The sequence below is a fragment of the Sciurus vulgaris genome, assembly GCF_902686455.1.
Source record: "Sciurus vulgaris genome assembly, chromosome: 9".
In the NCBI taxonomy this organism is placed as follows: domain Eukaryota; kingdom Metazoa; phylum Chordata; class Mammalia; order Rodentia; family Sciuridae; genus Sciurus; species Sciurus vulgaris.
The window spans coordinates 35,215,862-35,232,138 of record NC_136469.1 but is presented as its reverse complement, the minus strand read 5'-3'; the positions used below and the strand labels follow the sequence as shown (position 1 = coordinate 35,232,138).

Here is a 16,277-nt window from a genome sequence, read left to right as displayed (position 1 = left end):
TTATCCCTCTGGGCTCAGTTAATGTTCAAAATTTGACATCCTCTTTTATTGATCTGAGACTCCAGTAACACAAAAGTTCAATTTATGACAAGAACTCTGCTCAGGAATGTCTTCTTGACTTTACATTCCTCTGCTTGTAGTAGATTCAATATTGTTTCTTTCATTTCTTGTTTAAATTCCCTCCTTGTTTTAAACTCCTTGAAGAAGTACTTACTTAAAAAGAAAACTCAATTGATTCAAAATCAATAAAGGAAAAATGGATATTTTTAATATATGCTGTAACAACTTGCTAACCTTATGAGGGAAAAACATTAAGCTGCATTCCGCCTTTAGTAATCAAATAAACACAGGTGAATCAAAAATTTATTTTGTACCAAGAAATTGCTAAATAAAAGCACAGGCAGTTTTTTTTTTTTTTCTACTTAAATAACCTTAAGTAGAAGAAGCCTTTGGGAACAAACCATAAAAATTCCGAAGCAACAAAACAATTTTGAAATTTGACTAAATAAAATTTAAGAATACATATACTGGTAAAAAAAAAATTAGTGCACTGAAATCATGATTCTGAAAACTCATGAACATGTTTAAAAAAAAAAACAAAACAGAAAACTGGATAAAGTGGCTGCAATCATAACAAAGCATCTGTTACTTTAATGAATGAATCAATAAGTAATAAATAAACCAACAATAAATGGATATACAGCCAAAAAAAGAAAACACACACACACACACACACACACACACACACACACACGCAAATGATTCGTTTACATTTTAAATGTAATGAAACAATAGCAAAGTTTTAAAAAGTTCAATGCCAAACATCACCATTTAGAGTAGGCAGAAACATACATTCATATACTCTAGGTAGGATTATAAATCGGCCTGCCTTTTTTGAATATTTACACAAAATGCAAACACTTTTGATTACAAATTATTACACACATTACAATTAATTCTACAAGCCCATTTGCATATGTTAATCAAGGAAGAACCTGGGATGTAACTCAGTGGTAGAATGATTGTGTGAAGTTCTGGATTCAAGCCCCAGCACCAAAAATACAATAAAATTAAATAGAGGATAAAATAGAGGAAAGAAGATTATCATCAATAAAATGCAGAATAAACAACGGACTACTTAGAAATAATTAAAAAGAAAGAGGAAATCTCTGTTCAGGTAAAAGACAGGTTTTATGTTACGCAAGAAACAATTGAGATATAGAACAGTACATATTATACTCCAACTTCCAGAAACCACTGCTAGCGGTTAACTCAGAGAACTAAAATGGGGGTGGGAGAAAGACTCAAAAAGATTTCTAATTTCAAAATGAATTCAACTGTCATGTATAACCAAAAAGAACCAATAAAAATAAAAATAAATAAATAATAAAGAATTTATTATATTCCCTTAGTAGTGGTTTGTAAATTACCATATGTATAAGTTATTTTCATAATAATTTTTAAAATTTAAAATATGCATACTTTAAGAATCCTAATTCAAAATTATTGTACATTTTAAATTTTAAAACACCCACAATACCAATAAATTATTGTAAATAAATATTTTATATCATTTTTAAATGTTAAAAGGCATCAATTTTTCAGATAATCATGATTTTCCATCAGAAATTCTCAAATTACTTTAAAAATCAAAGTTTAGCTTATATAAAATGTTTTAATAGTGCAAGAGATGTTAGCAAGGTATTCATATTTCTCACATGATTCAAAATAGTCACAGGCATCAACATTTCTAATATATTGTAAGACCTATTAATGTAAAATTTACAACTAGCTTCTTCAGTAACAATCTGAAATAGTATTTATTATAGTTAAATATTATACTCTACATAAATTCATTCACATAAAGAGCATGTAATAATTTTTGTAAGCTATACCAGTTCAAACTGAATTAAAAATACTTTGAAATTGCTTTTGATCTTTTTGTGATTGACAATAGAATTAACATTAGTTCCTCATTTGGCCAATCATTTTTTTCAAAATGTATTCTCAATGAGTATTCACCTGCCACCAAGAATCATTTTTGTTTTCTGGGAAAGTTTTGGAATTACCAGTTCTACTTTTAAAATACTTGGATTCAAATCTAGTTCCAAGGCATAGAATGATATTTATAAAAGATCTAGAAACAGTAACTACATTCCACATTCTAACTTAACAGGAAAATCATTTAGCTGACCTGGATTAATGAATTGTTTTACTATAAAGAAAAGACTTCACGGCCATGAATAATTTGCAATACAGAAACATTAACTTATTGACACTTTAGACATTACTGAAGTGATTAACATAGAACAGGCATCTACTAAAGGTTTGAGGAATAAGAAAAGAAAGACTATCCAGTGATAAGTTTTAGTTGGATACAACAGGATAAACAGTTTACTCGTATACAGGACATTCTACCTCCCTATCAAATCTAAAGTCATCTAAAGAAAATGTGCTTTTTCTTTCTCTTTTTTTTTTTTTTGTAATTATAGATATAATTTAACTGAGTAATTTTGACCCCAATTCTTACTACACTACTTTAGAGTTATTAGAGTTTATATGACTCCTATTAACTGCAATACATAAGACAACACCAGAATAATGAGAGTCAACACAGAATGAGGTAGTGAATATTTTATAAACTATAAAAAATGTTTAGCTAATATGTAGGACATTCTTATTCTTACTCATTATCAGTGGCTGCATTTCCTGTTCTCATCGCTGTTTCCCGAAGGAAGTCATTTCAGACCACGTAATCATGTGCATTTAAAGAAAAAACTTCCAGACTTTCAACAGACAAGAGCCAGGAAAACAGAGCTTTTTTATTCATGCTGGGGAAGAAACGTGTGAGGAGGATGACCAGGGGCAAGTCAGCTAGCAACAAGATGCAGACAGAGATCCCCAGGAAAGAAGGTCACAGGGAACCTGACACATATTCCATGTCATTCCATCGTGGAAAATGCATCCCTTCATTTTTATTGCTCACATATATTAATGGTGGAAGTGATAACTGAATGGCATCAGACATTCATGCTAAATGTTAGCCAGAATGTACATTATTTTATGCATGATTTTCAGTTTTTGCTGTTGATCTGTTGAACTTAGGGAGTGGGAAGTTGTGGGTCAAGGACCCAACAAAGTTCTGTAATATGTGTGTGTTCACCAATTTCCTAAAAATGCTTAATATCAAATTCTTGTTTCTAATATTAGCTTGAATGGTTTTCTTAAAGCCCATTATTTTGAAAATCACACAAGAAAAACTGTTAGTGACCTTCACTTCTGTGTGCCTAAAGTATGTAACTAATATGCACTCGAGAATTGGAATCACTGAAATTAAGGATATTAATCACTTAATTATACATGACAGCCACTGTTATTTAAATACAACAATAACTTCATGAAGCAGGTGTTATAATGATTCCTATTTTACAGAGAGGACACAACACTACAAAGTTTAACTGATTTACAAAAGATCACAAAGTAAATGTTGGACCTATAATTTTAATCCACGATTGCCTGTGCTAATAAACTAGCTACCCTGTCAACTGAGACTGAGAGAGGCTCTGACTTAGAGTGCAGCCAACTTGTTTTCTAGGCAAAATTGTCCTAAGTAAAAGCAGCTTAAAGCAACTCACTTAAATTTCTGTTTTCCCATCTAGAAATGGATATAAAAGTAATTCCACTTATTCTGTAAACCTTACAGAAGTACAATGAAATATACCTTACATGTGTGTATTTAAGTTATAAAAATCTATAAAATGTTCGAAGACAGGGACTTCCTTTTTATTCCTCCCTCACTCTAAGCACAGCATCCAGTCTCCAGCAAGTAGTAGATACACATGGAAGAAGGAATACTGGGAACATTAATGAAAAATTAATTGAGGTACTTATTTTCTTATTTAATATCCCCAACAATATTATCAGGTTACAAGAAACTGAGATTTATCCTACCTAGAGCGAAACCATGCACTGTATCATAAAGCTCCTAATTATATTCAAACCTATCTTTGCCTGATTCCCAAGTCTTGTGTTCTCTTGACTTATTTTCATTTAAACAAATTAAATTTAATTGATTCAAACAAAAATGAAATATTAGGAATATATAATGCAGTCAGTTTGGCAAAGTGTTGAAATATCTTAATTACACACTTTGTGATCTACTAAGGATAAGTTGTTCAACGTCCTGAAATGTAAATGATATGCAATAAAGAGAATGCGCTATTACTTGAATTTCAGTACCTCTGCTTTAAAAAACAATTACACTGTACTGCATTAAACATGTGGCTTATGTCATTTGTTTTGTTAGTCTCCTCTTTGTCACCAAACAGCATATGTCTTGAACAGGTATACAAGCAATAGAAGAAAGTTCCTACGAGAAACTAGAAATGCGTTTTGCTTTGTGCTCTGCCTCTTATAGCAAGTACTCAACAAAATTCTCCAAAGATCCTAATACAAGATGCAATATGAAAAAGTTTGCTAACTTTTACGTACATGAACACTTTTGCCCAAACACATTTCATATTGCTTATAACTATTGCATATCTTCAAAATGATGTTTTAATGTATGATTCTCTTCTACAGAATTGGAAACTGAGATGTAGACAGGCAACTTGTCGAATGACACATATCTAGTACTAGGACTGGAATTCAGTTCCAAGTGTGGATACTTAACCAATTCTAATCTTTGTCCCAGGACATCAGGGCTACAAAGTGCAAAGAATAAGAATAATATTTTATCTCCATAGATGAAAACCTTGTTGTATTCATCATTAAGATGACAATCCACATAGCTTCTCCATATCCCCTTTTGAAATATATATACTCCTAAAATTTCTTTCTGTATGTAAAATAGTAATAACACTGTAAACTGTAAGAACCAAAATTTGGAAAAATAAGGAGAATTTTAAGTTATAAGACTACTTGGAAATTACAAAACAAATATTATCATTTCATACATGTATTAATGCAAGACTAAAATTGTTTAATTTCTCACAAACAGAAGACATGGATAAAGACAAAATCAGGACATAATTTAAAATTTATTTTTCAAGGAAAACCAGCAAAGCACACACACCCTATCAATGCCCATTTCCATACATCTCTTTGCCATAGTACATTGAGCAAAGATGCTTTAGGGAGCATCTTTAGGGAACCCTCCCTTCAGTATAGAATTGTAGGAACTATTTCTATGGTATCTGGATCAATGAAAATGAACAGCCCCTCTACATATAAGTAACTCAAAGTAAATAGCTGACATAAAGTCCTTGAGAAATATGTCTAAAATGTTGCAAATTAGCACCATTTGAATGTTATATAACTTTATTTGCAAATATTGACCAAATATTTTCAATACTGACCAAACCAAACTTAACACACCATATAATCTTATTTTTCAAAAATGAAATTACTCATTGTGTTCAATCTAAAATTGTTCTTTAAAATTTTTTTGAATAGTCTTAATGACCAAAATATTATATATGGTTTGAGAATTATAATTAAGGTATTTAATTTTCTTCCAAGACTTACTGTTTTTTAAATATATGTAGGATTATTAAAACTTATCTTAAAATTTATTATTTGTGTTATTTCTATTAGTAATAAACTAAAAATATTTTAAATTAGAAGTATTTCAATTTAACAACCAAATTGCTATCTAGATATTAAAGAAATGCAAATACACACCAGTAATATCAAACTATGCAAGAAACAAGGTTTACTATGATACACAGTCCACACTGCCCATAAAATTCACCATATAGAAAATATGTTTCATATTATGCATTTATACATACAATTCTCCAAAAACTTTTCAGTCAATAATTTATCTAACAATCGTCAAGGAAATTTTAAGTCCAGAATGATAAAGATTTTTACCATATATATATATATCCTCCCTCCTTTGTAGCTCTCACTGGAAATAGTACATCGTTCCTATAATTTGTCTAAATTAATATTATGAAAAGAATTCACTCTTTTATAATTATATAACATCTCAATGCTAGGATAGCTAGCATAAAAGATCTAACATAGATGCAAAACCAGTAAACGTAAAAGAGAAGATGAAGAAAAAGAGGAAATGGAGAAGTAACTGACGGCAGGAAGGAAGGAAGTACCGGAAGTAATGAAGGAAGGAAGAAGGAAGGAAAGGAGGAAGTCCTTCCGATGAAGGAGGAGTCTTGGAGGGATTTCTTTCTTCTTTCTTTCTGAGGCTTCCTCATTCTTCCTTCCTCTCAGCCAGGATTCCTTCACATCTTTCAAGGACACAGGGAGAGAAACAAGGAGAGAAGAATACATTCCCAGATCCCAAATTCTATAGCCCTGTCTAGCAACGGCCAAGTGACATGCCTTGTAGAGCTTTTTTCCTTTTCTCTACAGTTCCCCTCCACATTGTGAAAGAAATCCTGCCCAAGTCTCAATCCACAATATGAGGAAGAACAAGTAAGTTTTCCTTACCCTGAAAATGTTATGTCAACATTTCCATTCTATCCTTTGATTCATACGTAAGAAATACAATGTGTAAAATCAAATTACTGACATATTCTTAGTGATGGCCTGAATAACGAAGCTGGAGTAATAGTGGAATGAATGCTAAATCTGAAACAGAACTGAAATTTTAATTTACAAACTTAATATGAACCACAAAAAGCTTATGGGCAGAGAAAACTTTTACTTATATCAAATTATATAATGTGAGTTTCAATTAAATTTATGCTGAAGTTGGAAATGACCTAACTCATATTCTGTTACAGTGATAAGAATCAGGTAATACTCCACTACATTTTAATAATAAGCACAGACTATACTCTGCTTATATAAGATATAAGGATTTTTTCCTCATTTCCATTAGTATAATCTGGGTATTTTGAAAGATTATGCTAAAATATTTACATTGCAGGGGTACCTTCTGAGACACACTAAAATTCATCAGAGTAAAACTAAAAGAGGACCATCAAACAATTAAATACCATAGGATTTATTATTCAAAATTAATTTTCATGCAAGGAAAGTAAACATCATAGAAATGAGACCTCATATTTGCATTATTTTAGACAAACTAACATTTAGACCATTTCTCAACTCAACCAAATTTATACTCATATTTACATACTAAAATAATTAGAAAAAATGAGTGTATTAACATTGCATAGTTATGAATATATGATATAAATCTATAAAGTAAAATTCTGAAGAATACTCCAAGTAAAAGCACTAAGAAAACTGTCACTTGAGAAAGGTAAAGAAAGATGAAAATTAAAACTAACTAAAACACTATTTACTCATAAATTCTTTATATAATGAATTCACATCTTCCTAAGCTACTTGTTCTATTTAGCTGAAGACAATTATAAATTTCAAGAGTACAAATTTTAAAACTGTCTTTTTAACCTTAAGCTATAAATTAGTAACAAGCACACTGAACAATTTTCTCAAAGTTATCGTGTAGGTGTTTCCCCTTCAAAAATATATTAATATGGGCTGGAGTCATGGCTCAGTGGTAGAGCGCTTGCCTAGCATGTATGAAGCACTGGGTTGAATTCTCAGCACCACATATAAATAAATAAAGTCCATTGACAACTAAAAATATATTTTAAAAATATATTAATAGAATACAAATAAAACAAAGCAAACTTATTGGAAAACAATTCTAAAGATAGACCACAGGATAAAGGGCGGTTGGGGACGGCGGGGACAGAGTTAACAAAATAATCATACTCATTAGTGCAAATAAAGCAATTGGTTCACAATATGAAGTCATTCCCAGATATGTTCTGAAAGAAAAAAAAAACTTTTAAATTCTGTATATTTTGTTAAAAAAATTACACTAAAGGAATTAATACAGAAAATTGTGGCATATAATATTCAGGCTGGAGGCTGGAAGGGATTTTCCCAGATAAATTTGTGACCACTCAAGGAGATGTATAGTCGCATTTTGGGAAAATCAAAATTTAAAATGGAAGCTGAGCAGTCCCATACCAGGGTACTTAGGATGGTGTCTGACCTTCAAAGGACTCACAGCATGGCTAACATCATTCTAATCGTTAGCATTTATAAAAAAATTTAAATGCATGTTATATGCATATTTAGGAAATCATTTTAATATGTGTCAGTGTAGCTTTAAGTATAAAGATTATGACTCTGACATTCCTAACTTGTAGATGTAAATAAAAATAAACATATTACACCTCTATCTAAATAAGATTTGAGGCAGATACCAAGTACAGTGTTTATTTTGAAACTGAAATAACCAAAGGAAAATTCTGACTTCAAAAAGCATAATTTCTTGTCTAGTGTGAAATTAAAGGTGTTTAGTAGGTAAGTAGTTATTAAGTGCTTCAATGTTCTAGGAACTTACGGAGGTTTTATAAAGGACACAAAATTAACAGCAGCCTGTACTGCCCTCAATAAAGTCATATTTTACATTCTCCTTTTTAATTTTTAAATATTATCATTCTATAAATTAAGATTACCAAAACAACAAAATTTTTTTTAAAACTGAATAACCAAAAAATAACAGGTGTTACCCTTTGAATCAATTCCACAGTTAAGAATCATATTCACTTTTCTCCAAGTTTGGAAAATCTGTACTGAAAAACATTTTTTAAATCATGGGTAATTTTGAAATTTTAATTTTGATTTCAGAAATTTATTTTCCTTTTGTATGGAGAGGCACAGCATTATAAGAGGTTTACCAATTATTTAGACCATTAGAGTAAAAAACTCAGAAATTTCGACAAAAAGTTTTCATAATAAAAGAATTAATATTTTAATGGAATATGGGAAACCTTCAGTGAGTGCACTTGATAAATAAATATAATTTACCCAGAGAACTGAGCATCCCCAAATCAAATGTTTACCACTATTTTAAGACTTCAGCCTTTATTATGATGTGCCCTCCACACATTTATAAAATTTTGTCAAAAAAAATTCCTGTTTTAATTCAGATTTTATTTTCTGAAATACTATGTGCTCTGCAGATTAAGTTTTTGACTTTTTTATTTAAAGGAGGAGGAGGAAGAGGAGAAAACACATTATCTGAAAATTATATCATTATACCTCCATGCATACTGGAATAATCAAGATCCAGCTGCTCTTTCTCAATCTTCTCTGAAATTTTCTGGACTCAAAGAAGTTTGCACATTTACAGAGTATTACTGGAAGAAATTATGAGAGAATCCCAGATATGCACAAATCAGCAGCAGCTTGTCACAATGTCACAGTACAATAACCCCAGCACTTCTGAGGCATGACATGAAACAGAAGGACTCCACACTTCCTGAGTCAGCAGATTGAAGTTTCTAAGACCTCAGGCAGGGATCACACAGGAGTAAATGCTTGCTCATTTAAGCTTCCATAATTTTATACGGCACTTTTTATTTACATACATAGTTTCTCTCATCCCCAAATAGAGTATTTCAACCAACGCCATTCTTGGATTTCTGTTTAGTACACACTTATCATTTTCTTGATACTGTCCTATGATAAATGAATTTTGTGACTAAAATTCAATGATAAGAAATACACCTCAAAAATTGTATCTGTGCAATCAAGGCTAAAAAGCAGAAAAAAATATAATTTTAGAATTTTCTCCCCGTTAAAAGCAGTTACAATCAATTCTGTTCCTAAATGCTCTATGAACAAGTCTACAATATGTAAGATAATTTATTTAACAAATAAAATCTAAGATAATCAGGTTTTAAAAGGAGGAACTAAACTTTATTTCTTAAACAATCTTTTAAATAAAGCTTTTCAAATTAGATTTCATTTATATTTTCTCAGTTCCTCTAAGTAAATTTGTTTACAGCATTTTAAAAGGGATTCAGTGTACGCAACAGTTTTATGAAACAATATTTTCTCCAACATCTCCATCTGCTGGCTTACAGAAAAAGTAGATTTTATTTGCTGTTTCTTTCAATTTAATATTTTCATAATTTACTTTGTTTTATAGAATTTGTAATTAAATATAAAATTGTTAAACTAGTGTTAATTAAACTAATAGCTATTTGTCAATGTCACTCACCAAAATTCACAAGATTTTGAACAGTAAATCCAATATTTAATATATTTAATCCCCAGAACCTATGGGATCAAATACTTATGTTTATCACTATTTTAGACAGTTTTTGTTAGCATTTTGCTAATTAGCATAGCACCAAAGTTTACTAAAATTATTTAGAATGTAAAAATACTTAGTATTTTCCTAAAATGTGCTGTTGGTTCTATTAGTTAACCAAGTATGGTGTATATATATAAATGCTGATATCAAATTTATTATTTTCTCAAAAATTCAGACTTTTAGATTATTATAATAAGTCACTTATGTTTAAGAACTACTAGAATGCCTGTACATACACTAAAGTTCTTAAACAACCCTTGGGCTGCCAATACACACTAAAGACATCAAAGCCTCTGAGGCATTATAAACTATTAGGGAAAAGTTTAGAAAAACTGAGTTACCAAGGTAAAAGCCTTGGTATTCATTCATTCATTTATTCTCTGATAACTAGAAGGCATTCAATAAACATTTATTGAGTGAATGAATAAATTCTTGAAGCCATCACTAGTTTCAACTTCTGAGCAAAGAAGTCTCAAATTTCTTTCTGATTTTAGGCTTTGTATTTTTTCACAATGAAGGTTGTGAACAACCCACAGGGGTAAAAAAAAAAAAAAAAATCTTTGTGTTGTATGTAGTTAAGATGAAAGAGGAAGAGGAAAGGAAAGAAGAAAGGAGGAAAGAGGGAAGGTGAAAGAAAAGAAGGAAAGACACTGGAAATCATTATTTCCTCACGTATCTACAGAATCAAATAGGACTGAACAGGTATTTTCATCATCCTACTGTGACAGGAGCCCACTGCAATGTACAAAATCATTTTACCCAGTTCAGAACAGAACAATTTCACTTCATTTGCATATGCTTAAACCACCCATTCATTAGATCTCCTTGGATTTTTAACTCAGTGTCAACCTCAACAATTCCAAACAAGTTCCTCCATCCTAAGAATGAAATTAAATTAGTGAACAAATAATCTTGTTAAGATTATATCATGAAATTATAAAATCTACTTAATATACAAATCTAAATCTGTGGGATTTTTATGGGTTAACTAAAATGAAGAACAATCTCCCTTATAAGCACTGAATGACAATACATAGTATTTAACAATGGAATTAGAGTACAATTTCATTAGATTTTTGCTGGAAATGAGGGAAAGATGCTTTGGTCTTAACTCTCAAAGTACCCAATACTGTAAATATCACTTTATAAAAGAAAAATTATGGGCTCTCCAGATATAAAAAGGCAAGAAAACAAAACAAAGGCATTGGAGAAAAACCTTGAGGAGAAATTAAATACTCAAGATTCATCTTGACAAATTTGACATTGGAGATCCCATTCATCTCTTGACTGGTGACTTTGTGGTTGTAGTTTACATAAGCACCTCTCCCTCTCTTTCATTCTCTGAGAAGAGATAAACTAATTTTATATTTTCAATTTTCCTTAGCACCAAAAAAAAAGGAAAAAACACCCCATTTCATAGATTTTGAAATTCCTAAATGAATAAAGACACTGAGTCACAAATATGTGAAGTGGTTTATCCAGTCAATGAGTCAATGTCAACTCCAGAAAATTCTATCAGATGAGGCTCTTTTCTGTAATAGTGCTCTGCTAATTCTCTGTAGCAATCCATAAGACTTATAGGAGGTGCAAGTCCTGAGATTCTGGATTCTCATGTTCTTTTAAAGTGCATTCAGTTCCTCCAAATAATTTTAGTGTTCTAGGATAATAACCCACAAAGGGTTAATTTTAGGATCTGAAAATATGCACTTTTTTATTTCGGTTCACTTTCTGAGAAAAACAGAAAATCTGGGCAAAATAAAGATTTGATTATATGAGCTTCACATAACTACGGTCAAAGGCATTAAATTTTGCAGTTTTTAAAAAATAGGACTCATGCATTTATTACATGGATATGTCCATTCTGTAAAAAATCATGGAGTTATATATGTGTGTTGCATTTGTACTATTTTGGCTATATATTTTATTTCAGTAAGATCTGTAAAACATGTTTGTAAACATATATATATATGAATATATGAATATATATACATTCATACGCATGCACACACACAATATATTGAGATCAAGAACCTAAACCTAATCTAAGATAAACTATAATCTTTGATCTTTACAAAGACCCAACACAGAAATTCAACATGTGTTGGAATCAAAGAATATTCATTTTTGTTTAATGGACATATCCATCATTTTCTCAGAATGCTCCTCTCATTATTTTCACCAATCAATCAACTTCTCAGCTATTGACTATTTTCAAAATGTATAGGTGTCAACATTAAAATCCACTTACTCCCAGTACCCATAGTCTTCCCTTAGGACTCATTACTTTGCAAAGTATTGTCACACTAATATACAATTACATATAGTTACTCAACACTGTGGCATATCGAACTTATAATTTAAGAAAAATAGAAACTTCTTGATATCAAACCAATAGTCTAGTTCCGGTAGTTAAATAGGTCAAGGAAGAAAGGCTTTAAAATTTAATTCAAGCAGGGTTTTTTGTGTGTGTCTATTATGTACTAAAATTTGCTGATGTATTCGATGTATTCTTCTAGGACATTTTTTGAAGCTGCAAATCCACTTTCTCTGACAGAGAGAGAGAGAGGAGAGAGAGAGAGAGAGAGAGAGAGAGAGAGAGAGAGAGAGAGAGAGCTCTCGTGTAACTGTATTTGAAGAAAACAGCACTGAAACCTTATATTGGGTCCCTCATAAACACTGAATTCTGGTCATCTAACATGACACAATAATGCCCCTGTTCTGTCCCTCAAAGGAAATTATTCATTTCTTCATTCATCCGGTGACAGTAGTTGCAAAATGAGTTGATGATGTTCCTGATATTATAATCAAGCCAAATCACCGAATGCATGATTAAAGCTTAATATGAGGAAGTGGGATGGCAACCAGTTGTTTGTCTAATGTGGGATCGCTGCAGTTGGGCTTTTCCTGTGGTAATTTTCCGCTAGCTACTTTACAGTGTAGCCAAAGTGGGAGGTAAGCCATCTGCAAATCTCCCCAAAATTGTTACCTACGAAATAAGAACTATGAACATCACGGCAGGAAAGAATCACCCCAGCCCAGGCGGCAGGAAATGATGGCAGCTCTGGGAATCCGGCAGGAAGGTATAGTGGCGGCGGCTGCGCTGCCCACGCCGGCTGGGGCGCGGCGGGGGCGCGGACCCTGGGAAAGGGCCGCCGACCTTTTCCACTGAACCTTTCAGACGCCTATTTGCTTGGTTTCTATTACTTTATCTGAAGCCTTGATGGAGCTTCGTCGCGAGTCTCCGAGCACTGAGCGGAGTGGTAGGGCTAATATGGAGAACTGCAAAGACTTAAAATGGCTGATCAGCGACTTCTTCAGATTTTAAAACTCGGCCGGATTCATCTGCTCTCCACTCCTTTTCCTCCCGCAGCCTTTGCCGGAGCCCGGCTACCTGGGAACAAAGCGCGCCGGGCGCCAGAGCCGACCGCGGCACTCTGGGCGGAATCGCCCTCTTCAACTCAGGCAGGAGGTCCACGGAAAAGGGACCGCGCTTCCCGCTGCCCCAGCCCCCATCCCACCCGGCCAGGGCTGGGCCTGCGTCGGCCTCGCTCCCTGCTGCGCTGCGCCCCTCGGGTGGGCGTTATGTAACAGCCAAGAGCCCAACTCCAGAACCATTCTAACAACTTGTCGGGAGGAAGAGAAGAGCCTGGGGCTCGCGGGGGCCGCGGGATGAGCCGAGGCTGCAGAGCTAAGCCCGGACCACAGGCGCAGGCTGCAGCTACCGGGCAGGCGTCAGGGCTCTGGCAGTCCCCGGTGGGATCTGTCCAACAGCCCGACAGCGCGCCCTGGGGAACAGCGTGTTCTCTGTTGGCAGGGTGCCAATAGGCGCGCGAGAGGGGGAGGGGAGAGCTTCTCTTAGCACTCAAGGCAAGCGAGGACCCCGCCAACCCAAGAAAGACGCCCCTTCCAACCCCCACTCCGACTCCCTAGTGCGCACACTCTTCAATGCCTTTCGCCCCCTCTTTATCCCCCCAGCCAGTGGGGGTCTCTGAGATTACAGCCACCTTCTCTCTACGCCTTCGCACGCACGCGCGTGTGCAGGCACTCACACCCACACACTGACACGCAGAAACACACACTCACACGCACACACACAATCCCACCTCTCATTGCTAGCTTTCCGCGTGCAGCACCGGAAAGGCATGAATATTCATTACTTACAAGCATTGGTGACTGCGAAACTGTTGGCTACCTCCAAATTGTCGATGTGGGGTGTCAGTCTGAACTCCGAAGTGGAAAACTGAACCATCCCTACCCGAAATGCACTGTATTCTTGATCGGCGCCCCTCGGAAACAGCCCCCCTGCAAAGAGCAAACACCAAGCAAGAGAACCGTGTCAGTGCCCTGGAGGGAGAGGAGGGGAGCCCGCTAGCACCCAGAAGCCCAGGAGTCTCTTATTCGCGCTAATAGGCCGAATAAACACATCCACGGAATCGGGCAGCCGGGGTCGAACGTCCAAAAGGTAGCCAAAGGGTCAAGACACTAATGAGCGTCTTGAGGGCAAGGTAGGTGGCCAGAAACGTTCGCCTTTACTCATAATCACAAGCTTTGCATTCAGACCCCTAGAGAACCTGAGCAAACTGGGAGATGTCATTAAGGCAGAATTAATAAAATTTGGGGGTCAGAAATGAGAAGACCTTTTCCTCTATTGTATCAAAGACACAGTCGTTTCTCCTTGCTTCATCCTAAGAAAATCATGTATATTCTAGGTAGTATAAAACTGGAATGCAGTCAAGGTATGACATAAGTCTACATGACATGAATTAATTTGTCCACTGTGAACAAAGATTACCACCAAATTATGCACAATTCAAAAGCATAGCACAAAGGGTACCTACCTATCTGTATGCTGTTAGAAGAGACACCAAAAATCAGTCCCCATAAAACAGGAGAAAGGAGGACAGAAATATGCATAATCTTTTGCATTTCCAAGAAAAGTAGAGCATCCACAAAATACCCCCTCTTTTTTTTTTTTTTTCCTTTTCCTCCTCTTCCTTCTTTGGCCGTTTTCCTCAGCAAATTAGATCCTTTGCATTTTGAGACAGCAGTTTAGCACCAAGCTGCTAAAAACCTGAAGTGGAGGCAGAAGAATCCCTATTTCCCAGGTCCTGCTGGTGGCTGTAGAAGCCCTGCGCCCTGTGCCCGCTCCCGAAGTCCGGAAGACTGGCTGAATGCAGTTTTCAGCGGAGCTGCCGCTGTAGTCCCAGTGTCTCGGAATATTCAGCACCCTCCCATGCACTCACACACACTCACCCTCTCTCGCGCTCTCTTCTCCCTCTCTCCTCTCTCACGCGCGCGCGCGCGCACACACACACACACACATACACACACACACACACACACATACACACACGGCACACACAGTCAAGTCACAGAGAGGAGCAGGCAGTCCCGGGCGCGCGTGCGCGACTCGCGGCAGGCCGCGGACTCGCGCGCACACCCTTCCCCCGCACGGTGCCCCGCACCCCGCACAGCACTGGCAGCTTCGCGTGAGCGGTGCTGAGAAAGCGCTGCTCAGAGCCGGGCAGCCGTTGTCCCTTGGAAAGACCGCTGGTCTCCAATGCTGTCGCGCCCACCGCGCACTTTCTGCCTTTCAGCACCGAGGACAGCGATTTCCTCCAGCCTGGGGATGTGGTTGTGCCTGGGCTGCAGCTTTCACTCGGAGATGCTCCAGCCTGGACCAAATGCAGCAAAGCTGATTTCCGGCTGTTGTGCATGAGAAGTCGAATTGCTAATTATTGTTGGCGGTGGAGTGCTCTCTCACCAGGCCCTATTGTTTTACATTAAAAACGATTTTGATTTTTATCTTCCATCTCCTGTGCAAACCCACTTCTCAATACAGGAACGCTGCTATCAACCTCACGGAACTTAGGTGAAGAGCAAACAAGCAAACAAAATACTCAGAGAAGTGTTTCAAAACTGTGAACTTTGGCTTCATGTGTTGTACCAGGATCCAGGAAAAATCCAGAATTCTATCCTTAAAGGCTAAAATTGAGTAGAATATTTAGGAGATTGAATGTGTGAAGTGCTTTACATGGAAATTCCATCTGTAGAGTATATTCCATTGGACTGTGATGCCGACTTGCCAAGCCACCCTGCCTGCGTGCAAGGCTTTCGCTGACTTCACTGCAGACTCTCTCCTGCTGTAGAGAGATGTAGACTT

The 16,277-nt window shown here is 35.5% G+C and overlaps 1 protein-coding gene across 8 annotated transcripts in view; it reads right to left on the bottom strand.

Moving 5' to 3' along the window:
• GRIA2 (glutamate ionotropic receptor AMPA type subunit 2) overlaps window positions 1–15,490 on the bottom strand; it is a 140,999-nt gene extending 125,509 nt beyond the window's left edge. For 4 of the 8 annotated variants that reach the window (XR_013766283.1, XM_079154286.1, XM_079154285.1 and 1 more), the window contains exons 1-2: window positions 14,953–15,490; window positions 14,276–14,416 (exon numbers count right to left, since the gene is read on the bottom strand). Coding sequence is in view for 6 of the 8 variants with exons in the window: in XM_079154286.1 (XP_079010412.1) it covers window positions 14,276–14,416; window positions 14,953–15,040 (229 nt within the window). In the remaining 2 variants the exon portion in view is untranslated. The remainder of the gene's footprint in view (window positions 1–14,275; window positions 14,417–14,952) is intronic. The other 4 variants (XR_013766284.1, XM_079154288.1, XM_079154287.1 and 1 more) reach the window with 2 other exon arrangements.
• Between the last annotated feature and the right edge of the window lie 787 nt (window positions 15,491–16,277).